This window comes from Netta rufina, assembly GCF_964035555.1.
Source record: "Netta rufina genome assembly, chromosome: Z".
In the NCBI taxonomy this organism is placed as follows: Eukaryota; Metazoa; Chordata; class Aves; order Anseriformes; family Anatidae; genus Netta; species Netta rufina.
This window is the reverse complement of record NC_140126.1, coordinates 15,316,886-15,343,791: the sequence shown is the minus strand read 5'-3', so window position 1 is coordinate 15,343,791 and position 26,906 is coordinate 15,316,886. Positions and strand designations below refer to the sequence as shown.

Here is a 26,906-nt window from a genome sequence, read left to right as displayed (position 1 = left end):
CGCACACAGCGGAGCGGAGCGGGGCGGCGGGGCCCCGCGCGCGCGCGCCGCGTAACGGGCGGCGGGGCGATGCCGGCGCGCGGCCGGGCCGTTATTTAGGGGCGCGCGGCGGGGCGGCGGCGGCCGGCGGCAGGTAACGGCTGGGAAGGGAAGGGGGGAAAAAAAAAGGGGAAAAAGGGGAAAAGAGGGGAAAGGGGGGGGGGGCACCCACACAACGGGGCCGCAACGCGGAGGGTCTGCGGTGACGGGGGGAGGCACAAAGGAGAGCGGCTGGGAGGGCAGCGGAGGGGAGGGAGCCCCCCCTCCCCCCCCCGGTCCGGATCGCCTCAGGGAGCCCCAGAAGGAGACCGGCGGGCACAGCCCTCGTTTGGGGCCGTCTGTCTGTCTGTCTGTCTGTCTGTCTGTTTGTTGCTGCTGAGGTGCCTCCGAAAGGGCAGCCTGCCGGTGTGGCGGGATGGTTCTGCCGCTGGGCAGCCCGACCGACGGCCGCCCGGGAGGGGAGGAATTAAAGGTCTGCAAAGGGAAAGGGTCAAACGCGTTGGGGAGTCAAAATATGTTGTGTTTTGTTTTTTTTTTTTAATCCTCTCTGCCCCTTACAGAACATGAAAGTAATTGCACTTCTCTTCCTAAATGTTGCTACTTGCTGAGGAATCTGCTGAAATCAATTAATTTTCTGAATTTAACAAACTTAATAGTCTGAGCGTTGGTGTGTTGCTGTAGGAAAGTGAGAGAGGGACAGCACAGCGGGGCATGCACTCCACAAACCTCCTGGATTTCTTGCTGGTGGTGGTAATAACCTCTTTCTTCAAGTGCTAGAGGAGCCAAGAAGTGCCCCATGGACCTCATGCTCCTCAGCAGTGAGGAGCCTGTTGGGAGCGTGAAGGTCAAAGGCAGCCTTGGCCACACTGGCCGTGAGATGGTGACGTTCAGGATCCTTGGGTCAGGAAGGAGGGCGAAAAGCAAGCTCCCCACCTGGACTTCAAGAGGGTAGACTTTGGCCTCTTTAAGGATCTGCATGGAAAAATGGCTTTGGATAAGGCCCTAGAGGGAAGAGGGGCCCGAGAAGGCTGATTAGTACTCAAGGATCACCTTCTCCAAGCTTAAGAGCGGTGCATTCCAATAAAGAGGAAGTCAAGCAAAAATGACAGGAGGCCTGTGTGGATTAACAAGGAGTTCCTGGCAAAACTCAGACATCATAAGGAGGCATATAGAGAGCGGAAGGAAGGTTGGGGAACCTGGGAGGAATACAGAGATACTGTTTAAGCGTCAGGGTGTTAGGAAGGCTAAAGCTCAAATGGAATTGAATTTGGCCAGGGATGTCAAGACAGGGCTTATAGATAGAGGCTAAATGCTTCTGTAAGTACATTGGTGACAAAAGGAGGACTAGGGAAAAAAAGTGGACCTTTACTGACTGTTGACAGTGGATTGTATCGGGCAGGGTGCTGCCAGCAGGCTGAGGGAGGTGATCCTTCGTTCTCCTCAGCACTGGTGAGGGCACACGTGGGTGCTGTGTCCCTTTCTGGGTTCCCCAGTCCAAGAGAGACCTGGACATACTGGAGAGAGTCCAGTGAAGGGCCTGGAGCATCTGTCCCATGAGGAGAGGCTGAGTGAGTTGGGACTGTTCAGCCTGGAGGATGTTCTGGGGAATCTCATCAGTGTTTCATGGACATCCTAGAGCAACTCCAGAGGAGGACCATGAGGGTGCTCTGAGAGCTGGAGCACCTTCCTGTGAAGACAGGCAGAGGGAGGTGGGGCTGTTCAGCCTGGAGAAGAGAAGGCTCCGGGGAAACCTTACAGCAGCTTCCCACTACCGAAAGGGGACTACAGGAAAGCTGGGGAGGGTCTCTCTGTCAGGAGATGGGGTGATAGGACAAGAAGTAATGACTCTTAAGCTAAAAGAGGGTAAGTTTAGATTAGATACAAAGAAGAAATTATTTACTGTGAGGGTGGTCAGGCAGTGAAACAGTTTGCTGAGAGAAGCTGTGGATGCCCCATCCTTGGAGGTGGTCAAGGCCAAGTTGGATGGGGCTTTGAGCAACCTGGTCTGGGGAGAGGTGTCCCTGCCCATGGCAGGAGGTTGGACTTAGATGGTCTTTAAGTTCCCTTCCAACCCAAACCATTCTGTGATTCTGTGAATGTGCATTAATACCTGAAGGGAGGATGCAAAACAGACTGAGCCAGTCTCTTTCCTCTGCCCCACCAGTGCCAAGACAAGAGGCGTGGGCTCAAACGTGGGCTCAAACAGGAGGTTCCATCTGAACATCAGGTTCAGACTTCACTGTTCTTCACTGTGCAGGTGAGGGAGCCCTGGCACAGGCTGCCCAGACAGGCTGTGGGGTCTCCTCCTTGGGGATCTCCAAAAGCCAGCTGGACATGGCCCTGGGCAGCCTGCTCTGGGTGTCCCTGCTTGGGCAGGGGTTGGACCAGATGGGCCCAGAGGTCCCTGCCAAGCTAAATGATTTTGCCATCCTGAGAGGTGGTTACTCTATATTGTTTGCATATAGGTATCTTCAATATGAAGGTGAATTTCAGAATGTTCAGTGTATGTAAGGTTATGCAAGATTTTCAAGTGATTGTCTTTGAAAATGTCTTTGAGTCTCATAAATATTTCCAAGAAGGAAGTAAGCTTGGAGGAAGGAAGGAAGCTTGCGGATGAAAAGCTCTTGATTAGAAAGCAGTTACAGCTTGAGTAATCAAAATTACTTTAGGATAGATACAGCTTTTGGATCAGTTCTAAGTATTCTTGGCTTGTTACAAAGCCTCAAACAGTAGCAGCTATTTGCCATGTCACTCGTATGTACCGTTTTCTTGCTTGATCTACCTGAGTTATGTGGCTCTGGCTGAGAAATTACCACTTGAAGCTGCAAGCTTGGCTTTTAATGTTTATTTTGAGGAAATTTCAGAAGTCTGTTTGCCAGCAACCTTTAGGCTTTTTTGATTGACCTGGTGGTGAGCCTTACCTAGACCTAACTCCTTCCTGTGATGGTCCTGGTATTGTCTCTGCTCCCTGATTTGCAAGCTGGCTTTGCTGGCAAGAAAATTCCATTTTGCTGCAGTTTAACTGAAACTGTCATTTTTAGGTCACTAGATGTTACATTTCTGATCCAGAAAGGGATAGCTCATCATATGACACACAACCTGTATTCATTTGGGTGTTGTTTTCGTGATTTATGAAATAAGATAAAAATCACAAGTGCTCTATTACTTGGGATAACTAGAGCCATCCCTTTTGTATGAATGTATGAATTTCTTTAGAAACTGATTTACCACAAACCTGTGATAACAGAATGCTGTTGTTACTTTATGCCTATATTTCTTGACTTCAGGGGTGTTTCTAGGTTTCCACAGAGCACTGTCTGAAGCATTGGTTTAAAGATGCAGGTGAAAAGGCTTAGTGAGTTCCTATCAAAATGGAAGCAGGATGTGAAAAATAACAAGTACTGTATGAGAGTTTAAATTGGCTGATCTCATGGCATACGTGTTTCACACATCTTTATTTACTGAAGTAATCTCAGCATTTTAACAGAGTTTTTTTCCTCTGGAAGGTAACATATTCTGAGAGTTAAGGACTGTCACTAGTAGTAGTTCTAAATTGATCGTGTTGTTTTTACTGTGTAGTATTTTGACAGACTTTGATCCCTTGCCACTTTGGCAGACCCAGCCTTGAAAGTAGCCTGACAAACTTCCAACAGCAGTTTGGGTTTTTTTGTATCTTTCCTTTTACTTAGCATTGTACCTAACTAGGCTTGGCTAGAAAAAAATGTACTTAGTGGTCCACAACAAGTGCATAGTCTAGATAAATTGTTGTTTCTGTTGTTCTGTTTCCGTGTTGTTTCTGTTTTTTTTTTTTTTTAAAAAAAAAAAAAAGCTTCTGAAATGACTATCTTTGTCAATGTTAGTTCAGCATCAGCTTGAACTTTTACCTTAGATTCCAAATAACCTGCACTGGTTTGTAAAACAGAACATTTCTGGCTGTATTGTGTAATTGCTGGGACTAACGAGTTTTCTTTTGTCCAGACTTGCAACTTGTCTGACTTAGTCGTTGACAGTGAACAATTGGTGTTCAGCAGCATTTCTCTGGAATGATGGCACTGACTTGTAAAGCTTTGGTATAGCTTACAAGCAGGGTTCTGTGCCATCAAATCTTCATATGCTTATATTAGAAAACACAAGTTTCCATAGAAATTTCTTCCATGCTCTGATCTAAAGTATGGCTGCTTGTTTTGTTAGGTATTGGCTCCGCCATTTCTTTTACAACTTTCTTCTAGGCAGCATGGATGGAAGTGCTTAGTGTAACTCTGGCTCTTTCTTCTAGAGTTAAATTTCCCTTAAGAATTAAATTTCCCTTAAGAATCAATCTCATAAAAGCTAGAGGAACTAAGGTTTTTTGTTGTATTGTTTTGTTTTGTTTTCAAAAAAAAAAAAAAATAGCACACATTAGAAGACATTGCAACAGCCCATTTGTGGATTCAGAGGTCTGCGCCTTAAATCTTGTAGCTGCATTGATCAGTAGGGGGAAAAAATAAGCTACATCAAAAGAAGCTAACAGCAGATATATGCTGAACTGTGGTTTGATTTTTTATTTTTTTTTTGAAGCTATAGTCACATCTGCTAGTGCCAGCAAGGGGGGTTTTCAGTTAATTTTTCCATTGCAGGTGATGGAGTCTCAGTTTTATTGCCTTTCAGGAGCTGAGTACAGTGAAATAGTACTTTAAACTGTGTAAGATTTTTATTTCTTTTGTGCTCCCTTAGAACAGAAACTAAGTTCTCGAAAGTGCAAACTAGTAGAGAATTGGACCTCAGGCTTCTCATCTGTAAATCAGTTCAACTAAGGCAGGAAAACAGTTGAAGCATGTAGAAATGGCATTTATTTAAAAAGATGACTTCATCTGATATTCTTTTCATTCAGAAATATTACACCTTAGCAAAGGTTTGATACTCTGCTATTGTTTCTGAGTTGTTTTTTTGCTTTTTAAGTGTTAGCTCTTGTGTTCCTTCAAGTGATTCAGGCTATGTTCCATTTTCTGATAAACCTCTGCCATACTTCACGTGACAATATGATTTAGAGTTTTTTGATTAGCTCTGTGGATTTATCGTCTAGCCTGAAATAAGTCATTATTGATAAGAAAACCAGTAAGTTTGTAATGATGCAATACTTAGCTTAGGTGACAGTGCAGCTGCTCTAATGTGGCACCAATCATAGTGGCGAATGTTTTTTTTTTTTTTTTTTTTTTTTTTGTGTGTTGTTTTTGTTGTTTTTTTTTTTCTGGGAGAGAAATGCTATGTTGTGTATTTTTTTTCCTTTCTGCCTTTTTACCTCTGCTTCACTCTTCTTTCTTCAGCATAGAATTTGCATCTGCTATTGTTCTGCAGCTTTGGGCAATTAGCAGGAAAATGAAGCTGCTCTCTTCTTTCCACCCAGTTTATATCTGGCCTCAGGATTCTCAGGAGCTTCAAATCCTGCACCACATTGTTCAAGTTTAATAGGTTTAAATGAATCTTGCTTAAAATAGCAAATTGTAAGGTCTACGCTTAGATTGCAGCAAGCTTCAACAAGGTAGAAGGTGGTATTTCTGATAAATATTAGAGTAAGTCAAGACACTGAAATAGAGCTTAGGACCTAAACCAAATTCTCTGGTGTTGGTCTTGTTCACTGTGTGGATTTACTTAAATTTATGAAACCAGTTGGGATTTTAAAATGCAGAAAGGAATGTGTGAATATTATGTGAAGGTGTTATATCTGTAGTTAGCAGGGGTCAATTGATTTAGCTCTTACTGTATACTTGCGATTAATTTATCTAAAGCTGTATTGACCTTAAACTATCATAAAATCATAGAATATCCTGGGTTGGAGGGGACCCACAAGGATCATTGAGTCCAATGCCTGGCAACCCAAAAATTCAGACCATGTGACTAAGTGCACACTGTAATGATTGTCATACCTAGTCCAGCAAGAGCATATTATTAAAAAAAAAAAAAAATTAATTCATTGAAACAAAGTCCGATTATAGATAACAGTACTGTCATTTAGTAAATAAATCTATAATGACAGGTGTAAGTGCTTGTTAACCTAATTGAGGAGTCTTCTAATCAGCAATATTCCTAATATAAAATTTTTCTGTAGTAAATCTTTGTGGGCTTTGAGTAATGAACTCTGAAGTATGGATGCAAGAAGAATTCTACTAAATGCCTCTAGCTGTTTAGTCCAAACTGAAAAACACCTATGTTGGTGAGCCCTAAAAAGGCACTGCTGTAATGTTTTGAGATTGACGTTTGTTGTGTCGTTGGTTTAGGATTCATGTGAAAATCAATTTTCTTTATATTATATTATTTACCTTTGTTTTCAAGTCAAAAAGCTTAGATATGCATATACCTAAGGAACGTGATTCTAGCTTGATATTGATACATTGGTGCTTAAATGACTTTTCCAATCTAATCTTAGCGTGACCTGTATGAAATGTGCTTTGCATCTTCGTCATCATTATAAACTACATGCAGTCAAAAGCAAGGAGTGTTTTCTGTCATAAGCTGCAGTTTCTTTTTGGTCTCGTAACAGTCAATTCTGTTCTAAAATTTTCTTTAAATTTTGAGACATTTTAAAATTTAAGAATTTTTTTAATTGAATTTAAATTTTTTAAAATTTAAAATAAATTTAAAATTTTTTAAATTTAAAATAAATTTAAATTTTAAAAAATTTATATTTAAGAAATTTTAAAATGTCTCATCTGAACCTTATGTAAAGTGCTTATATTGGTGCCTTTAAAAGCGAGGTAGCATGGTAATCATAATCGAATTCTTAGAACTGTTTTAAAACCTGAGCAATGGTTTTACACTGTTTTAATTGCTAACCTTTTATAGAAATACCAGTGAATTTTGTTTTCATGCATGACGTGAAAGACTTAAGATGATGCATTTCTTAAATTTGTAACTTAAGAGACTTTCAACTGCATCATTTGTCTTAAACAGACACTGGAATTTGTTACAGCTGTAAGTAAAATGGAAAAAAAAAAAAAGCCCATTCTTTTTCCAGACCGAAAAGAGATTGTCAGGGGAAAAATAGCATACCTGAGAAAATGTCATATAACAAATAGAAATTTGAATCTGTTAGTGATCTGAAGTGAAGACTAATAGCTGAAATGGAAAAAAAATCTTTGTCTATTACAGGAATTCTGTGCAGCATGTTTTCTGGGTGGAACTGGGTGGCCCGTTGCTTATACTTGTTTTGGAATATTTGTTCCCTTGGAGGTAAGGCTTCTGTTCTACATATGAGAGACCTGTAGAAAGTCTTTAAATGGATGCTTGAAGCACTTACCTGCTTTTTGTCTAGATAACTGTGGGGCATAAAATAAGGTATAGTACAATTAAGAGACCCATGCTATGTTGTTAACCTTATGGTAAGGTAATGCAGTGTTAAACCAATACTCACCTCTGCTTCCATTCCTACAGAATTGTACAGAGCTAGTGAAGCCGACTTTGATCAGTGACAGGTTGCTTTGTTTCCACTGACATCACTGGAACTAGTCACTGTAGCAGACTGCAGTGGTGAATTTGGTCTTACAGTGTGATTTCTTTAATAAAAATTAAAAAAATAAAAAAAAACTTTGAAGCAATATTATATGATTTAATTTTGCATATGCTAAATGATATTTCAATGAAAACCTAACTTGGTCAGACTCAACAGCTGTTAAAGGAATAAGCTTCCAATGAATTAGTGTTTTAATCAAGGTGGAGCCATGGGCAACTTCACTTGTATAGGAAACGATCATCCTGAAGCTGTTTAGTATGGCTATTGAATCAAGGCAACATTTCAGTCTGCTGATGTTTGCATGCCTTAGTAGCAGTCTTCACAATTTAATCATTGTGTTGATGTTTCTTTGTAAAAAGATTACTACCAAATACAGAGAGTTGGCCCTAATTCCCCAGTACTCTTACAATATACGTATTGAAGATTCTGAAGTGGATGACTGAAGTGTTTAACTGTTTGCATGTGGTTTTTCTAAAACTAGTCTTCCACAACAAAGGTGTATATGTCAGTATTTTGTTAACTTTCTCAACAGTAAATTAGCTGCAAGAGTAACCTCAGTTACTTCCCCCTTCAAGATACACATTCAGTCCTTGACTCTATTCTCACTTTCTCTAAAGACCCTTGGTTATTAGTCGAGCTTTACTGGCTTCATAAAATGTTTTTGCAATGCCTAGGGAACATTACGTTGGTTTTGTCCCTTAAATGTATACTTCGTGATCCACTAACACACTGCAGTTTTGTAACAGTCAAGTAAGTAATTTCCTGCTTAGGCATATTTTGTAATATTGTCAATAGTACACTAATTTTGTACCAGCAATTATTGTGGAATGCTCTGCTTTTTTAAAAAGATGGTGTTGTCTTTTTTCTTCCAGTTTCAGGTGGACTTGTACAGTCATGTGGTCACATCATCCCAGAGTCTCCTGTATTGGCCCTTGGTTCCAATTTCACAGCATTATGCATTTTGAATGAGAGTTGTCTTGACTTTGGCAATATATATGCTAATCAAATTATCTGGAAAATTAAAAATAAAGTGGTACCTAGAGAACAATACCGTGAAATAAACAGAACAGTTTCCAGTGTCACATTTAATGACACTTCTTCACTAGCTACTCCTCTGACATGCAACGTTCTAGCAGATGGACAGATTGAGCAGAACATTTATGGAATTACAGTTACATTAGGCTGTAAGTACTGATTTTCTTGAGCTTTATTCTGGTTTAAACACTAAAAAAGTTCTTTGAGAAACAGGTAAGGGAATGAAAACGAAACTGTGTACATCTTGAGATGTTCTTTTTCATTTCCTTAGCTCCTGCATAATTGCATAAATATGCTGTCAAATAGTATGTCATCAAAGCCGGTGAATATGCACAAAATAAAATATTCCAAAAAATAGAGAATACTCTGGACTATTTAAGAGAAAAATGTTGAAGCAAGAAGACTTAAGTTTCGTAAAGAAGGTTTGAACTTAGCTGAAAAAGATCCTAGGAAAGAAATCAAACTTTCCTTGGCTCTTCCTGCTGTGCAAGGAAATACAATAAGGTCATAAATCCTAGTTTCATAATAGAATTATAAGATTACTGTTTCCTTCATTAGCAGACTTAAAAATATCTAGTCCATCTGTACCACTAAATGAAAACTGAACTGCCTTAAGAAGGAAACATGCTATTTGGATTATTCAACACTTATATATAGAAAAATACCTCTAACAATTTATAAACTTTCTTTTTCCAAGCAGAATAGTTTTTACATAACTCTGAGCAAGTGCTCCTTGAGTCAAGACTGAGGTCTTGAGAAGGTGTAATACGAATGACTCAATATATTACTGCTTAATTGGTGGACAGTTCATAAAGTGATAAATGTGTCCTTCCTGAGTATAAATAGCTGGTGAAATACGTTGCCTCCTAATGTTGGTAAAAGGCATTGCAATTACTGTCTGATTTATATGAAGAAGCTTTGGGTTTACCATTCAAACTCATGTGGCTCTATCATGAGTTACAGAACGATTTCATAGAAGAAGTTATTTCAACTTCTGATGAGTAAATTTATTCTCAGAAAAGATGGGACAGACAGTACATGGAAAGGTGAATATGTAGAATATCCTATGGAAACTTAAATGACAGTACAGATAGTGTTCTACAATTGTAATTCACATGTGAATCTTGAGGTGCACTTGTTGTTACAGCTGCTGTTTTCATTCTATCAATTAAAATGCTATTAGAAGTGAGCAGCATGTTTCAGAACAGTACAGGTGTTTAGGAACAAAGCTATGAACATGTTCATAAGTTGGTAGTTCTGTTTAAAATAGGATTTTCTGCTTGAAAAGAAATAAGATGCTTTATATTACACTGATGTAAAGAGTGATTATCCTAAAAGCTGAAAACAAACTCAGTGCTATCTTTGTATGATATGATTTGACTTTAAGAAGGAAAAAAAAGTTCAGTTGCTGTCTGAAAGTTTCTTACATGCTCAAGTGTATTGATGACGTTCCCTTATCCCTCCTGTAGATGTTTGTCTAAACCATCCCTCCCCTGTAAATGGGGTAAGGGAGTAGAGCTATCACAACTGCTTCACATATCAGGTTGTTGACAAAGTCAGTATATGCTGTTGCAGCTGTGCTGGTCAGTAGCATTTCTCCTCCTCCACCATGAATTAAAATAGATTTAGTACAGTAGGTAAGAGATGGCCAGTACCTTTCTGTGCTGTTTCTTACTTTGTCAGGTGCTTGTTTCTTATACTGACTGCCTACTGTTTCTCAGAGCAGCTGGTTAAACTTACTGACTTCTGCTGCTGGATGGTCTCTAGTGCTTTTTACCCCCCTCATTTAAAAATGTATGTAACTAAAAGTACTTCTGATGCTTGCTGAAATTGCTGTAATGGGACATGTCTCATGATTCTTACTGAATAGAAAATTGTACATCAGTTAATTATCACTAACTTTTCTGTACAGTGCCCCCAGAGAAGCCCACGAATTTAAGTTGTATTGTGCATCAGCAGTCAAAACTCACGTATCCTATGACTTGTACGTGGAACCCTGGAAGGCATACATTCCTGGACACGCATTTTAAGTTGAAATACAGGTGGTAAGTAGCTCTCTATAGAATATTTTAATCATTCTGAAGAATGTTTGTAAGCTAAGCCAAACTTCCTTGTAATTCTTTAATACTTTGGAAAACGTTTTTAAATCCAGTTTTCTGAAACATTGCTGCCCATTTTGGGAGGGAGGGAAGAGTTAAAGAAGTTCACATCCAAAGTAATTAAAAGAAGGACTTGAAATTTGGTTACTATATCTATTTTACAGTAACAGCCATCTCAATTTTTCCATTCTTCAAACACATGCGTAGCGTGGTTAGAATACGGTACACCTAATCATGATCTGGCTGGACCCCAAATATTTTGATTTTTGTGATCATGGTTCTATCCCATTCTAAGCAAGTGAAGAAACCAACATACAGTCACTGGGTTTTGTGAAGTGGTGTTTGCTCTGTATTTCTTAAGTACTCAGTAGTTTGTTCACAATCTAATTCTAATGTGAAGCTGTCAGCAAAAGTTTTGCTCATATAAAATCAAACTGATGTATTTTTAAAACTCTTTAAATGGTCTTTGGTCGTTTAAGATTATGCAGAATTAATGCCCCTCTCTGGAAACAGGAATAACTGCCAACAACTTCCTGTCTCCTCTTGTTCCTCTACAGTGTTTTGGTAATGACTATGGTAGAAAGTATGGGTAGCTAGAAAACAAACATTCTATAAAGGAAACCAAACTTACTTCTTTGTTGCATTTTTTGTTATTCAGGCCACGAGAGAACTTTCCTGACTGCATACCAAAAGATGCAAATAATTCCTGTACCATTTCTGATGTTCAGTTCTTTGTTAACCTAGAGGTCTGGGTAGAAGTGGCAAATGCTCTTGGGAAGAATGAATCTGATCGTCTTGTTTTTGATCCCATTGAGATTGGTAACTATATACCTCTTAATACAGTTTTAGTAGTGTGTAGGACTGCTGCTCCTGTGCATATTACTGAATTGATATGCAATTTTATTCACTATAAAAATTAACATTTCCAGAGTGTTGTTGACACTACAACTTGAACTGTGCTGGACAAAATTTATAGAAGTTGAGAGATTTGATCACTGTTCAGACTGAGTTCTTAAGTAGTCTGCTTTAGACATGAGTGTGAAATAGCAGACATTTGTGCTCATGAAAGGCCTTCCTGGCAGTGTTGCAGCACAGCGTGCCAACTGCTAGATGCATGGAAAAACAATGCAGCTGCATAGTTGACTCTAACTTCTCTTCTAGTCAAACCACTGTCTCCACATAACTTATCCGTCAACTCGGGAATACTACCTACTGTTCTGAAGCTTTCCTGGGAGAACCGGATTTCAACAGCTGTGATGAAACTGAAATTCAATATTCGCTATAGGATCGTTAATGAAACGAACTGGATGCAGGTAACACAAGTAATGTCTTCTGCTACTCTTTTGCTATAACCTGAACTTTTTGTGATTAGTGCCTTTACAATCTTCTCTTACAGGTTCCTTCTGAGGATACAGCTTCACCAAGAACTTCATTCAGTGTTCAAGGTCTCAGACCTTACACAGAGTATGTCTTTTCAATTCGATGCATGAAGGAAGATGGAGTAGGCTATTGGAGTGACTGGAGTGAAGAAAAAACAGGAGTCACAACTGAAGATAGTAAGTAATGTATGAAACTTGGTCCCAGACTTCCAAAATGCCTGCGTGCTGAGCGGTTTGACAATAGCCAACTGAAATTGTGCATCATCATTTGAACTGCTTGATTATACATGTGACTGCAACAGAAGCTATCCTATATGTATGAAAGTTTTCAGTAGGCAAAGAGTGCCTTAGTTTTTAAGCAATCCAGGGTTTAGGAAGCCATCAGATAAAGTATTAGGCAAACCAACATCACTAAGTATGATCTAGAGATTTTTCTTTAAAGCACTGATATGAAAAAATATGCATATGGAAGTACAGTCTCTTGTTCACCAAAGCATCTAAGTAAAACACTCTTATTTCACTCTTACTTTTCCTGAGACGTTCTGTATCTGCAATGCTTTCTTGCTTGTCACATTATTACCTACAGACTGGTTTTCTGATGTCTTGCACCCATTGGTTTACAATATTCTGCCTCCAGTTTCTAAGAGTCTCACCGCTCATCCATTAATGTGCGAGGTATTGAGAAAACACCATATATAAATCACTGACTTTCCACAAGACTGAGCCTGTGTGGAAAATGGTTTTACTTTGTCTATACATAGTCATAAAAATTATTGATGATGGTCACTGGGTTTGTCATGTTACAGGTGTGGACTTCACGTATACTGTCCCTTTGCAAAAAAAAAAAAAAAAAAAAAAAAAAAACACTGAATTGCTGCTATCATGACTTAATACAGAATACATGTACTCTTTGCCAGCAGCAGCTCTTTGAGTGCATTGTTTAGATCATGTTTAGTGTTGTGCAAAAGGACTTGTGAGCAGGATGTGTACAACTTCATATATACACCAATCACTTCACAACTAACATATACAGAAGATAGGTTAGGATGTAGTGAAAGTGAACTGCTGGGCAGAGCTTTAAGTTCACAGCCATAGTTAAAAAAAAAAAAAAAAAAAAAAAAAAAAAAAAAGCTGTTGAAAAGCCTCAGTCAAGGGTCAGCTTCCAGTGCTTTGTGGAGCAAGTCTTCATTCAGCATTACTCTTTTTTTTTTTTTTTTTTTTTTTTTTTCCAAATATGCTTTAGCCTTTCCTACTTGCACTCTTCTTGGTCTCCTTTCTGCAGTATTCCATCTGTTCCTTAGTGCATTCCAAGGCACCTTCTTATTAACAGTCTGTACTGTGTAATGTTTCAGTGCATCTATCTCTAAACAGAGTTAAACCACTAAAGGATTTTGCTGTCAAAGCACCACCCTGTGCTTAGAGCTCAATATTATGCTGGGTCAGAAGTCCTTTCTTATTTATCCTAATAGAGCTCCCAGTAAAGAAGTGTTTTGATTTTTTTCTTATATTGTAGCAAAAAGAATGAGTGTAGATATAACCTACTTATTTAAGCAAAATGGAATTTGTGTACAAAATTACTTCATTCAGTAAAACATTACTTCAGCTTTACTCAAAACTTATTTTCCCTTGGAAAGGTATTATAAAAATATTCTTTCAATGTTCTAACCACTTCTTTTCATTTCCTAATGACATTGTTTCTGCTTTCCGCGGAGTGGAAGAGGCATATGTTCTGTGGTTACTATCTCAACCAGAGCAATGAGGATTTCAGGACATCCTGCTTATTAGATTGCATTGCTGTTCTGCTGTGCTGACTTGCTCTGCAAGAATAATGCCATAAGTGATCAAGTATCAATGTCTTATTTTAGTCTCAGAACCAAGGTGTTATAATAGGGAAGGAAAATGAGGCAGGTCATGTTGCATTTGTGACCTCTATTAGGTGAGATGTACAACTGCATCTGCTTCATATGAATCACAGGTATGTACTCAAATGAGATTAAGAGCTCACTTGGCCTCAATTCCCAGCTTTTCCACTCTGTTGTAAAGCATAAGAGACAAGACATACTCCCTGGTCTTGCCATTGCTATTTAGATGTAAAAATGCCATGCCTCTTTGTGTTTAATGTTAAAAACACAAAAGAATTCCTATGGAAAACACAGTCTAGCAAGATTATAAATATAAATACATTTTTAAGATCATCTTTCTTTTTGTTATGGTTAAAGCCCTTGCAAAGAATTGGCCTTCTTTATTTTTTTTGCTTCATGCACAATAATTAATTCATTTTATTTTGAAGTTTGCAGTGGAAATACCACTTGAATCTTTACAGTACTGACACCAAACAGTATTGTAGTGTTGTGCAAAAGTACTGTAGTTCTGATACCCTTTTTAGAATAAACTGTTTGGGAAATTTAGGAACCTTATTACCGGCTTCCTCATTAACTCTTCTGCTGTTTTCATTTTTAGGTGACTTCGTGTTGAGGGGTAGGGTTACAGACCATAGCAAGAACAGCAGTATAAAGAAGCACAGTGCTGTGCTGCACAATGTAGATTTGACCATCCTTGGTGCTGCCAAATTCAACGTGTTATCACTGATGCTCAGCATGGTGGTGCTCAGTTGCTTTGATATTGTGCATTAGAGCAGAACGGGTGTTTTGTTCATCCCATCAGGAAATCTTTCCATAGAGATGTTCCATTTAACATACCAAGCATTGTTTCCTTCCAGGGAAATAAGGAAGCAATTTTTGTATATGTCTTAAAAAAGAAAAACAGCATGCAAGTAATGATAGTCAAATGATGAATTCAAACAGATAAGAAAAAATGTCTCTACTCTTAAGCACTGTTTCTTTCATCAGAACCATCTAAAGGGCCATCCATATGGAGAATCTTTGATGCATCTTCTTCACCAGCTTCTTGGACTATACATCTGATGTGGAAGGTAAAGCAATGTGATAAACTGCATAAATTCAGCATTCTTTTAAAAACATGAGTTTAAGTGGGGGAAAAAAATTACCTCAACAAACTTTCCTAGATGACTGTGATAAAACATGTCTTAGTGATGCAAAAAGTGACTTTAATTTTTAATAACTGCTTACATGTGTACTTTTTGTATACTTATAAAAGCCATGAGTTAATTGACAGAAGTCTGTAATGCAGAATGTACAGAATCCCCTTTCAAGTTTGCCACTTGCTGTCCGTAAGGAGTCTGTGGAATTGGAAGCGCCCTTGAACAAAGTGAACACTCTTTATGCTTTCTGATGTATGCTAAAACGTTTGTAACACTGACTGTACAAGAATCCTCCAGCTGCAAAATCCATTAAGTGTAGAGGCATTCCGGAGACCAGAGCTATGAAATACGGTTCTGTGTGTTTGCATGCAGTAGATCACTGGCTAGTTGACTGAAAAATCCGAAGCTGAAAAAGTGAATGCAGTTATATCAGTCCCCATTTCCTGATTTCTTCTGGTCTGTGAATTTTGTCGCATTTGACCTATCTGTCTTTTATTATTTTCCCATGATTTGTGAAGTATTACTTGTTGAAGGCTTGGGTGAAGTTACCTGTGTAGTGACCGTTTTCTGATGAAACTCATGTCACATGCCACTCTGAAACTATTAGCTTAGAATTGGAAAACTTTTACTAAAGCTTGCCCTGTTGATCAATTTTATGTTCCCAGAAAACTGTTACAGATAATACAGATATGAATATTCTTGCATGTGTAATAAAAGAAAATTGTGCTGTGTTGCATTTAGGCTCAACCCAGGCTATGAGGGTTGAGATTCTTTTGGTGTCATTGTGTTGTGAAATTGCACAAAGTGTAGGCTTCTTCCACACATAGTCTACAATCTTGATAGAACATTTGCTAGACTACCGTATAGGGTTGTAAGAAAATGAGGTTTTAAACAAGAAATAGTTCTGGAGACTTTTACAGAAATGAACTCTAAACTCATATGCAGTTTTCTTACATTTGCAGCTGTTTAAGCTACATAATCTGTCTTCCTCTTAGACTTTTAAACTATGCTTCAAAGACAGTGAAGTTTAAGTCACTTTTGTTCAGTATCAGTCTAATAAAAGATGCGTTTCTGACAGGCACTGGAGCCATTTGAAGCAAATGGAGTAATCTTGCGGTATGAAGTGACTGTCAGAGCTAAATCACCTCCCTTCCTTCCGCCATGGAAGTACAACGTTAATACAACCAGCCTTACATTAATGCTGTTGAACAGAACTTACGAAGTGACTGTGATTGCCCACAACAGAGTTGGTGCATCCCCTCCATCGGTTCTGCTTATCCCAACAAGTAATTCAAAAGGTTCGTGTCCTAGTAATGTCCCTAATTTACAAATGCGTGGAATAATAGCATCTGCATGGCTTTTCTTAGAAGAAATTTTAAGTGTTGTAAAATTACACTTTTTATTCAAACACAATTACACTGTTGAATGAATCTCCACTCTTATTCCTTTTAATTATGTCACCACTTGTATGTTGAGGAGCATGCAGACTTCTGTATTTATGGATTTATTTGAAGCTTTGTGTGCTATTTCGCTGTTCCTTTAGATTCCTAGAGCACTGTATTCCCTATTATATTTTTCTTAGCATAGCAGATATTTTTATGTCCTTTTTTAAAAATAAAAGGGTGGGGGAAGTTGGTCATTGTTCTTCTGCCTTCTGAGATTTTTTTTCTCTCCTGCTTTCTTCTCTTGTCCCAGTATTACCCTCCAACAATTCCAATATCTTACTTGGGTGCTCTGTCCTCTGCTTACACTGTTACCTTAGTGTTCTTTTATCATGTTCCTTTTATTGTGCAGTAGTAGTAACTACAGACTGATTTCTCCTGATTTGCAACATCTGACGAATCTAGCCTCTTAGACAATCCAAACATTATCAGGACAGGTAGCAAAAATAAAAATACTGAGAGGTGTGATGCATTTAGTATAAATGCTAAGTGAGAGTCACAAATTCTAAAGCTATTAGGTGAGCTAACTAAGGGTATGTTTTAAAAAGAACAGCATTTCATCCAGAACAACTTGATAAGCTACGTGAACATGTTCAGGATTAGAATGAATGTCTAAAAGTTTGATTTCACACTGAAACAGACAACTTATGCAGCTTCTGTTAAATGTAGTATCACTTATGGTTTTTGAATAGCCTAGCATTTGGTAATTTGGATCTCTGATACAAATTCATATGTAAGCTTTCAAATTTAAGAAAATGGCTTTCACATTTTCTTAGTTTCTGTTAAATTGTTGCCATCGCAATAATCAAAATTATGCACATCTGACAAAATAAGCTGCTATTATGAATACCTAGTGGAAGAAGTGCCAACATTTTAACTCTTCTATTTTCTTTCATCCCAGCTCCTGTGAAGAATATTAGAACACTACCTAAAGATGGCAAACTATGGGTAGGGTGGACTGCTCCTAACAGTAATGTTCTTAAATACGTGATTGAATGGTGTCTGCTGTCCAACAGCTCAGACTGCATCAGGGAATGGCAGAATGAACCAGGAAATATTCAAGGAACATACTTAAAAGGTACTTAACTCACAAGCTTGCAAATATGTAAAACACTAAGAATCTAATGAATATTCTCAAAAGGAAGAATATCTTTATGCTAACTAGATTTTTTTTATAGGATAGGAATCTGACATAATGCTGAGGCTTACTCTTACTTTATTATGAGTGCATAAAAAAGTCTGTGTTTTTGCCAAACATAAAACTAATCTTGCATTTTGAAATTCATGTTATTTAACAGCAAGGTTTTTATCTGAGTTTTGTTGTCATTCTTGGGAATTATTAAAATAGTGAAGAGGCTGAGTTCCTTCAAAATCAGATTTTCTCATCCATATTTCAGTTCAAACAATGAAACTTGATCAGCTTTGATTCTTTTCAGATTATAATCAGTAGCTCAAATCTATAATTTTGAGGTTCGTTGTTGCAGACAGATAAAGATTTCTTATGTTAAATAAATAAGGAAAAAAGCCAAAGACTTCTTTGAAGTCTGATTATTACTTTATTGAACCACTTTGTTCCTTTTGTTACTTTTTTGGAGTAACACATCAATGAGCTCTTGGAGGGGGGTGAAGTCAACAGCATTAGGTGTAAATGCATCTAACAAAACAGCCAGCACCCAGCATCTGAAGTAAATGAGATGGATGGTGAGGAACTTGATTCTTTGAAACAACATATTTTGTAATTCCTTTTATTAGGTGATATAAAGCCATTCAAGTGCTACTTGATAACTGTGTACCCTCTATATGCTGATGGTCAGGGAAGTGGACAGTCTGTGAAGGCTTATCTTCAGCAGGATCGTAAGTACAAAACTGTCACCTTGGAGCACATTAAGCAGCTGTCTTGGCTAAAATAATGAGGGCTTTGTGTACAGGTGGACTGCATAATAAAAAGTGGTCCTACACATAAAGGTCATTTAACATAGCTGGTTTTGTTCCTTCCATTAACATCTGCTCTGCTAGTATACAATATTGAAAGTAGTTAAACATGTCTGTAGAGAAATTTTTCCCTTTTCCAACTTTCATTGGATAATTTTGCATGGGATTTTGTTACATTATTGGTATGGTAATATTTCTATGCTGATTTATTTTAGATTTTAAGTATGAAGTTGAGACTAATTAGCTTCAGTTGAAGATTTCATGTGATGTGATCTGCTGATTACCAGTTTTCATATATTTTTCTAGCAGTTTCTCTTTTAAAGTATCTTTGAAGTTGCTGTACTGCCTGAAAATAATTTTGTTAAATGAGTTAGTCCAGCTGTTTCACTGAAGTTTTTATGAAATGACAGTTCAGTGCTCATCAATACACTGCTTCTGTGTGAGAGAAACAAACTAATCTTCATCTCCCACTACAGGTCCTTCAAAAGGACCAACTGTTCAGACAAAAAAAGTAGGAAAAGCTGAAGCTGTTCTGACATGGAACCATCTCACAGTGGATGAGCAAAATGGATTTATCAGAAGTTACACAATATTTTACAAAACTATCGATGGAAATGAAACAGGTAACAGAAAGCAAAGATATGCTTTGTGGCATTGAAGTACTTGATCTTTTTTCTTTATAATACATACTCCAGAAAAACAAGATACAGACTCAAGTGTGTTTAACAGTCTTTGATATAAAGCTGATACCTTATACATGCTTCTCCTACATTGTGAATAGGAAATTCCCAAGTAAAGAATTAAGAACGTTCAGCGTTCAGTCTGTGTTACAGGGTACTGAGTCTGGTTTCTAAGAGCTGATTGGCAATTATTCTGATCCCATCTGTCAATCTAAATACAGGACAAGGTGGATGCATAGAAAGATGGGCACAAACTGGAACACAGGAGGTTGTCTAAACTTCAGACAGCACTTCTGTGCTGTGCGGGTGAGGGAGCCCTGGCACAGGCTGCCCAGACAGGCTGTGGGGTCTCCTCCTTGGAGATCTCCAAAAGCCATCTGGACGTGGCCGTGGGCAGCCTGCTCTGGGTGTCCCTGCTTGGGCAGGGGTTGGGCCAGATGGGCCCAGAGGTCCCTGCCAGCCTGGGATTCTGTGAAGATGAAGCTATGTTGTTCAAGCTGTGAAGGAGTTGTCTGCATTTAAGTAAGATAAAGCCTTTTAAAATAAAAATAGTTTAATGTTTTTGGAGTTTTAGGTTAAGATATTGCTGATGTATAAAACGTATTTTGAAGTGCTCTCTAGTTCTTCTTATGACCTCCAGGCATAAATTGGTAGTTGATGCTATCAAAAGTTTATTTTTGAGATCTGCTTAAGCTAGCAGGGCAAGTTACTTACGCTTATCCTACTTCTCATTTATAGTTAACCATGACACTTTGAGTTACTAACTAGTGTTTTTTAGATAGCCATGTATCCTGTCTATTAGAGACCTTTTAGCCTCCTTTACTATCAGTTTATTTTGTAGCAACTTTCTGAAAAACAGTAAATCCATGCATGAACTATCATCAAGAAAGACTAAATTAATTCAAGCACTTGAACTGAAACAAGTGAATCTCGGCATTCCTTATACAAGTTTGTAGCCTTTCTATGCCTGTATTTTCCATGCAGCCACTCATACTTCTCAAACCATCTTGTATTTCTTAAAATGTGATGTCTTAATGCTACTGTGTTTGTGGAGAACTAATAAGCTACTACAGAAAACTGTCTCTTTCCTTCCTTCAGCTGTGTCAGTGGATCCTTCCAAGACAGAGTATACCCTCTCTTCTCTAACCAGTGACACGCTGTATACTGTGCGGATGATGGCATACACAGATGAAGGAGGCAGGAGTGGTCCTGATTTTACATTTACTACACAGAAATTTGGTAAGGAAGAGTGGCAAAACTAATAGAAGTAGGAAGTAATGTTGCAACAGTGTAGCAAGGCTCCATTTAGGATCTGATATCAGAGGGCGGTAACATTATTTTAAAAGAAAACGCATCTATTACACTCCTGTATTCACATGCAGCAAGACATGGTATTCAGATAGTCTGTCTCAAGCACCAAGAGGTATTTGTCCAGGATGTTCAGTCAGGATTCTTCTTGATTGTACAGAGGACAAGGGATTCTAACTGTCCTCTGCACATTTCCTGAATGGTTTTCATGTTGGCAAACACGCTGGCTTGGGATGTGTTTCCTGTGCAATGAAGATCTGCAAAGCGTTAAATTTGAGTGTACAGCTTTAGAAAGCTTCCTGTTTGTAATGGTAAGTGTAGCAACATTAACTGAATTTTGCTGTGGAAAGCACTTTTTTTAGGTATTTTTTTTTCCTCTATGTTCCCTAAGCATTCTGTAAGGTTTACTTTAAATGTTCATATCATTTAAGAAGGAATGCATACCAATACTGCAGTCTTTAAGTGTTTGTGGGGAGAGGATATTTTCATATACAGAATAAACAGGCAGACAACTAGTGACTTTGCTTGCATTAGTCATCTGGCTGTGATGTTGATATGGCATCTGGTAGGCCACTGAAACACCTGGACCACAGATGCATTCATTTTGGTGTCATATCTGCCTGGATAAAAATTATATACAGCTTCCAAAGCAATCTGCAGTTCTTACAGATGCAAGGCATTAGATTGGTTGAACAGAGTTTTTTGTGTTTACCAACAGACTATTTTCATACAGTGAAAAAGTTCTTTTGAAGGTGGGTCTTGAGCTGCATGTGTCCAGTTTCAGATTCTCCCTGTATCTATGGGAACGTATGCTGCTGCTGAGTGGCATTGAAGTACTGACATACAAATACCAGAGGGTTATAACTTCTTTGTTTATTTTTCTAGGGAGAGGAGAAATTGAAGCTATAGTTGTACCTGTGTGCCTAGCATTCCTGTTGATTGTACTCCTTGGAGTACTGTTTTGCTTCAACAAACGTGACTTGTAAGTATAAATGAAGCTTATCTCTTTTGCTCATAGTATTGCTTCTCTCTTCTGCTTGTAGTATTTTTTTTGGCATGAGACTTGGCAATAATCATTAAGTAAATGTTCTGCAGTTAGATTGGAAAAGAAAGTAAAACACATATGCATTGATGATAAACATGCTCATTTTCTTAAAAAAAAAAAAAAAAAAAAGGGGGGGGCTTTTTTGATACTGATTACATTTCTTACTGTTAATGATTAGCACTGAGATCTAAAGTCCTATGGATTGATCCTGCAAGGAAATTTCTTGCTGGTCTTGGTTAGGATTAAGTTTGTTAGGTTTTGATGGCAGTATACTGTCTGTTTTCTGAGTAATCTTATAAAAGGAGAGTGATGGTTGTCATCCTTCGAAGATGACAGAAGAATGTTTTGTATTTGAGTTATTCAGTTATGGTATTTGAAAACTTTAAGCACTGCAGCAAGTAAATAATTGGTAGGTATCTTATTTTTCTGCCTTGTATAACCTCAGTTATACTTGGTTCGTATTTACTACCTGCAGGAAAACATTCTGTCTTTCTCCTGCTCCTTCCATCCCAAGGTTCTTGTCTGTGTCTTTAGCTGAGAGCTTATTGCTGAAGTGTTTATCCTGGCAAAGAGCAGTGCCTTTTACATGTCCCCAGTCAACTGCCTTTTATTTCTGCTTAGAGATCACTTTCTGCCCTGTTCCTTCTGATCTCCCCACTGCTTCTAAGATAAGATTTTAATGCGCTTCTCTTGAAGTCCATCTTGCAACATCCCTTACTACCTCTTAACATTTGTTTGCCATGTTTTATGGCTACATTGTGTGGGAGAGCTGCAAGTGCAGCGCCTTGTTTTTCTCAGTAATACAGCTTCTTGCGAAGACACAAGGAAGGGCAGGAAGTACTTCTGTTGGAAAATATAGTCTTGCAAAGATCCTGTGCCAGGGCCCAGTGTCCTGGATTACACAAAACTTATCAGTATAGGAATTCGAGAAGTGCATCTTGTAATCTTGTTTTTAATCCTCTGCAGAATTAAAAAGCATATTTGGCCTAATGTCCCTGATCCATCCAAGAGCAACATTGCTCAGTGGTCACCTCAAGTTCCAGCTAAGGTAATACTCACCTCTCAGCATCTTTATTTTCCTAATCCATAAGGTCTCTAATGAACTAACAGAGGGAGTCTTCTCCCTTCTCACACACACAGATTTCTGGGGAAAGGGGAAAACTGGATATTAAGTTTCACGACAGTATGATATGGCTAGAAGACTTTGTTGTATCAGTTACTGAGTTAGAAATATGTGGTTCTTGGGCATAAACTCACAGTACAGAGATGGCTTTAGCAGTACAAATTACATTCAGTTTACTAGTTTGAAGTGTCAAGGCCTGATTGTTTGACTCATTCACAGGAAATCAATATTAAGTAAACAGCATTTGTGATTTGTAAAACCTTTAAGTGACTTGTTTGTACAGTTAAGTGGTGCATGAGAGAAAGATCTGAAGATGGATGAGGTGAGTGGCAGCAGAATTTATGCCCCATGTGAGGTGGATAAATTATGTTCGATAAATTGTGGCTAACTTCTTGTTTGGCTCTGAATATGCTGTTGGGAGTAGTATGTATGGCCTCAGTACAAAATGTTCTGTGCTGCACAGTGAATGGCTTTCTGTTTACAGTTTCTCAGAGTAAGTAAAATTAGAGCACATTTTGTAGTGAAACAAAGCTATAGCTTTTACTTTGTTAACATACTTGGGAGATATTGCCACACTTAATGAGAAGGCAAACTGCGTGGAGAATCTAGATGAAATTAACAGAACAAATATTCAGATACTTAATGTTTTGTTTTAACTTAACCTTCCTCTTAGGCAACATCCCTCTCTTTTTTTCAGCACAACTTTAATTCTAAAGATCAGATGTACCCAGAAGGCAGCTTTACAGATGTAAGCGTCGTAGAAATAGAAGCTGATGACAAGAAGTCTTTCTCAGAACAAGATCTAAAGCCTTTTGATTTGCTTAAAAAGGAAAAGAGTACTTCAGAAGGGCACAGCAGTGGTATTGGAGGATCCTCCTGTATGTCTTCTCCTAGGCAAAGCGTCTCTGACAGCGATGAAGGTGAAACTACACAAAACACTTCAAGCACTGTACAGTATTCGACAGTAGTGCTCAATGGCTACAGAGACCAAACGCCTGTGCAAGTCTTCTCAAGGTCTGAATCTACTCAGCCACTGCTAGATTCAGAAGAGAGATCAGAGGATCATGGTGGAGGGAGTGACAGTACAACACTGAGGCAGCAGTATTTTAAACAAAATTGTGGTCAGGATGAAAACAACACTGACAGGCCTTGCTTTGAAATACCAAAGCAGATTATTCCTGCTAATGAGGAGGATCTCGCTGGATTTGCACAATTGCAGATCTCAGGGCAGAGTTCAGAGCCTCTGGGTCTTGGTCTAGAGAAAAGTACCCAGGAAGCTGCTCTGTCAGATGTTTTACAGACAAGTACTGAAGGACAAACTGTAAGATATGAAACAGTAGAAGGAAACCCACCGTCAGTTGATGAAATGCCAAAAAGTTATCTCCCACAGACTGTGAGACAAGGGGGTTATATGCCTCAGTGAGAGAAGAGACTGGCTGCATTAGGCCTTCATTAGTGCCTGTTCACACTTCTTCCTGTGTTTCTGATGAATTAAGCTAGGTATTTTTATCTGAATGCAGATAGAAATATTAAAATTAGGTGAAGAATAATTTGACAAAATACAGTAAGGACTGTGTTTCTGTGGAAAATTTGCATTCCAGACCTTCTGGAGACTTACTTTTATGCACTACATGAAATCATATTTGTCTGAATAGCTGAACGAGCCTTTGTGCTACAGTGCTTTTTGTGTCTTGTCACATCAAATTTACACATGATTGAAAACAGCAAGTTTCAGTTAATCACATCGGCCAACAGACCTAGAAGAAATACGTTGATTTGCAACAGTATACAAGCCTAAGAAGCCAGCTTTGGTTGTTTGGAGCATATTTGTACTTAAATGAGACCGAAGTTTAGTATTCCAATGTGGGGAAAAATACTATGTCATACACTTTTCAGTAGCTTGATTGACTCTGACTTTTGATGTGGCCCAGTGTCACGGTTTCCAGCTTGTCAGACTCGGTGTGCAAATCATGCATCCACATTTAGTAATTGCATAGAACTTTTGATGGTTTGCAAGTAACAAAATGCCCTTATTGCTTGACTGAGTGTTACTGTAATAATTGATATTATGCATATATTTAGATGTGTGCACATGAACTATACAATAATTTGGCCTAAGAATGTGCCTTGCAACTTGATGCACAGCAATTCAGTTTTCATGTTTAAAAGTTAAAAATCTGGATGAAAACACAGATAATTACTTATTTAAAGCTTTTGTACCCAAAACACTGTCTGATTATACCACACCACTTTGGTCATATTAATAGCCTTTGTATATAATAAGTGCACCTTTGCAGTGCCTAGCTTGAGAGGCAAGTAATGAGCTAAAACTTTTCAAAGTTTTTATAACTACTTAGGAGAAAGGGGATGTCAGGGGATCTTCCTGAATGACTACAATGACTAGTGTGCTATAACTTTACTGCTAACACCACGGGACCTCCTTGAAACTGAACGTAGTAAAAAGAAGCACTGAAGTCATTGAAGTGCTCAGGGAAAAAAAAAAAAGAAAAAACTATACCCTGAACTTTCAAGTTCATGACTATGTGTATCTATTATCTAGCATGAGCCACAATGTTTGTGGTGGCTAAAATTCTTTTTTCTTATGTCTCACTTCTATTCTGTATTTTATTTAGAAGGTACATATAACTGCATTAAAATTAACCTCTTCCCAAGTGATGAAATCTTATGACACTTGCAGATTTATTTTTTTTTTACCTTGACTCAGCCTAGTCAGCTTTTCTGATCTGACACTAATAAAACCTTGATTCAAAACACTACATGCTGTGTTGTGAGAATAAAACAAGGGTTTTATTTCTCCTTCAGCAAAAGAACTGAGACCTCCTGAAACTTTTTGTGATGTGTGGTGCTGCTGTTGTGCAAAGCACTTGGTAATGGCCCTTGAAGGACAGGTATATTTTTCATGTGTCTTTTGCTTCTGATATGAAGGAACTCAGTGCTAGAGTAAACTCAAAAGATTGTCAGTTGAAGTCTGTACTGCTCAAAAACAAAACAAGAAAAATGCTGAATCTTTACTGTCTTATTCAGTGTTCTGCAGTTCCTTTCTCCTAACAGTATTTTTCATATCCGGATGCTTTTTAAAACAAATGCTGTGTTGCAGGTTACTGTAACTATACCTTTTTTCAAACCAGACTTCCCCCTATCTTCCCTCAGCACCTTCAACCTCTTCCCCAGAGAGCAAGGACATGATGAAAACTACACTCTCACAAGACAATAGAGGACATATCTGTTTTTTTCAGAAGGAGCTTTCTGTTGTCAGAATACATTCCTCTTAGAAAATAACAGCAGTGAGTTTACTGGGGGATGGGTATGTCTTCTCTATGCAAACTTCATAGTGACTGTAGAAATCACAAGTAAAAGGGAAAGTTTCTGGTGAGCAGTGTGCATGCTTATTACAACTGTCCTGCAAGCCACGTGCTATCTAATCCACCCTCTGCTAATTGATGAAATGGTATGGGTCACAAGTTTCTGGCCACGATCTGGCTGCTAAGGTTGAACATTTCTTCAAAGTCCTAAAAGTCCTGGATATTAAAAAAAAAAAAAAAAAAAGAAAAAGCTGATAATCTTATATTTCTGATCCAGTAATACTAACTTTTGGTAGCATATGTCATGTTTGAGGGACAACTTAAGTTAAAGTTACTATTCTCCTTTCTGTTGTGTAAAGGGAAGGCATTTTGTTCTCAGTTGCTGTTAATCATGAACTATTTCCAAAGTTCAACTTTGAAAAGATTTCACCTTTTTAGGGGATCTGTGCTAACAAGAGCTTTGTCCTGTCACTTCTGGACTCTTACTTTTGTCATTGTTTATGGATCAGTGGTAATAAAGTCACAGAATTGTGCAGGAGTATATACTGGGAAGGCTTCTATCTAGCATATATATTTGTTCTGTCTTTCCATCTTGTGCTTGTAGCTAGGGCTAAAATAGTAAAGACTAAATGGGATGCCTGTGGGTGAGCAGCTTATGGAAGCCACAGTAAATCTAAGTAAGAGGCTTACAACTTGTTCGTAAACCGCTGTGCCAAAATGCAGTGTTGTACAGCGTTCAGCATTTAACTTGATTTTGTACTTAGCATCACAACAATCTAGTTGCATCAAAGAGTTGCACACAGGTTTTAGAGCATATGTAATGTGTTTTAACAATCCACTGAAATTTTCTGAACTTGGCCCTAGCATCATAATTACCCTCACCCCAGTAACTATGGTGCACTTCACAAAATAAAGGCATTAGCAAAATAAAATTACACTCTGCTATTGATGCTTTCATGCCCATTTTGATTACCTGGACTGGAATTTTACAGCAGGGTGTGGGAGGCTAATTGT

At 38.3% G+C, this 26,906-nt stretch overlaps 1 protein-coding gene across 1 annotated transcript; it reads left to right on the top strand.

Moving 5' to 3' along the window:
• Positions 1-26,142, top strand: IL6ST (interleukin 6 cytokine family signal transducer). The gene is made up of 16 exons (XM_084305416.1): positions 1-133; positions 7,165-7,245; positions 8,398-8,709; positions 10,473-10,605; positions 11,318-11,478; positions 11,821-11,972; positions 12,056-12,215; positions 14,888-14,970; positions 16,118-16,337; positions 17,383-17,559; positions 18,234-18,335; positions 18,890-19,036; positions 20,192-20,332; positions 21,287-21,383; positions 22,413-22,494; positions 23,267-26,142. The coding sequence occupies exons 2-16, from the start codon at positions 7,179-7,181 to the stop codon at positions 23,990-23,992; spliced, it is 2,760 nt and encodes a 919-aa protein (XP_084161542.1). The 5' UTR covers positions 1-133; positions 7,165-7,178; the 3' UTR covers positions 23,993-26,142.
• Positions 26,143-26,906: the final 764 nt, after the last annotated feature.

What these genes read in the sequence shown, in the direction of transcription:
- IL6ST (XM_084305416.1), top strand. Translation starts at nt 7,179, where the DNA reads ATGTTTTCTGGGTGGAACTGGGTGGCCCGTTGCTTATACTTGTTTTGG. An exon ending in ATGAAACGAACTGGATGCAG is followed by an intron (nt 11,973 to 12,055) that starts GTAACACAAGTA and finishes CTTCTCTTACAG; the next exon opens with GTTCCTTCTGAGGATACAGC. An exon ending in AGGAGTCACAACTGAAGATA is followed by an intron (nt 12,216 to 14,887) that starts GTAAGTAATGTA and finishes TTCTTTCATCAG; the next exon opens with AACCATCTAAAGGGCCATCC.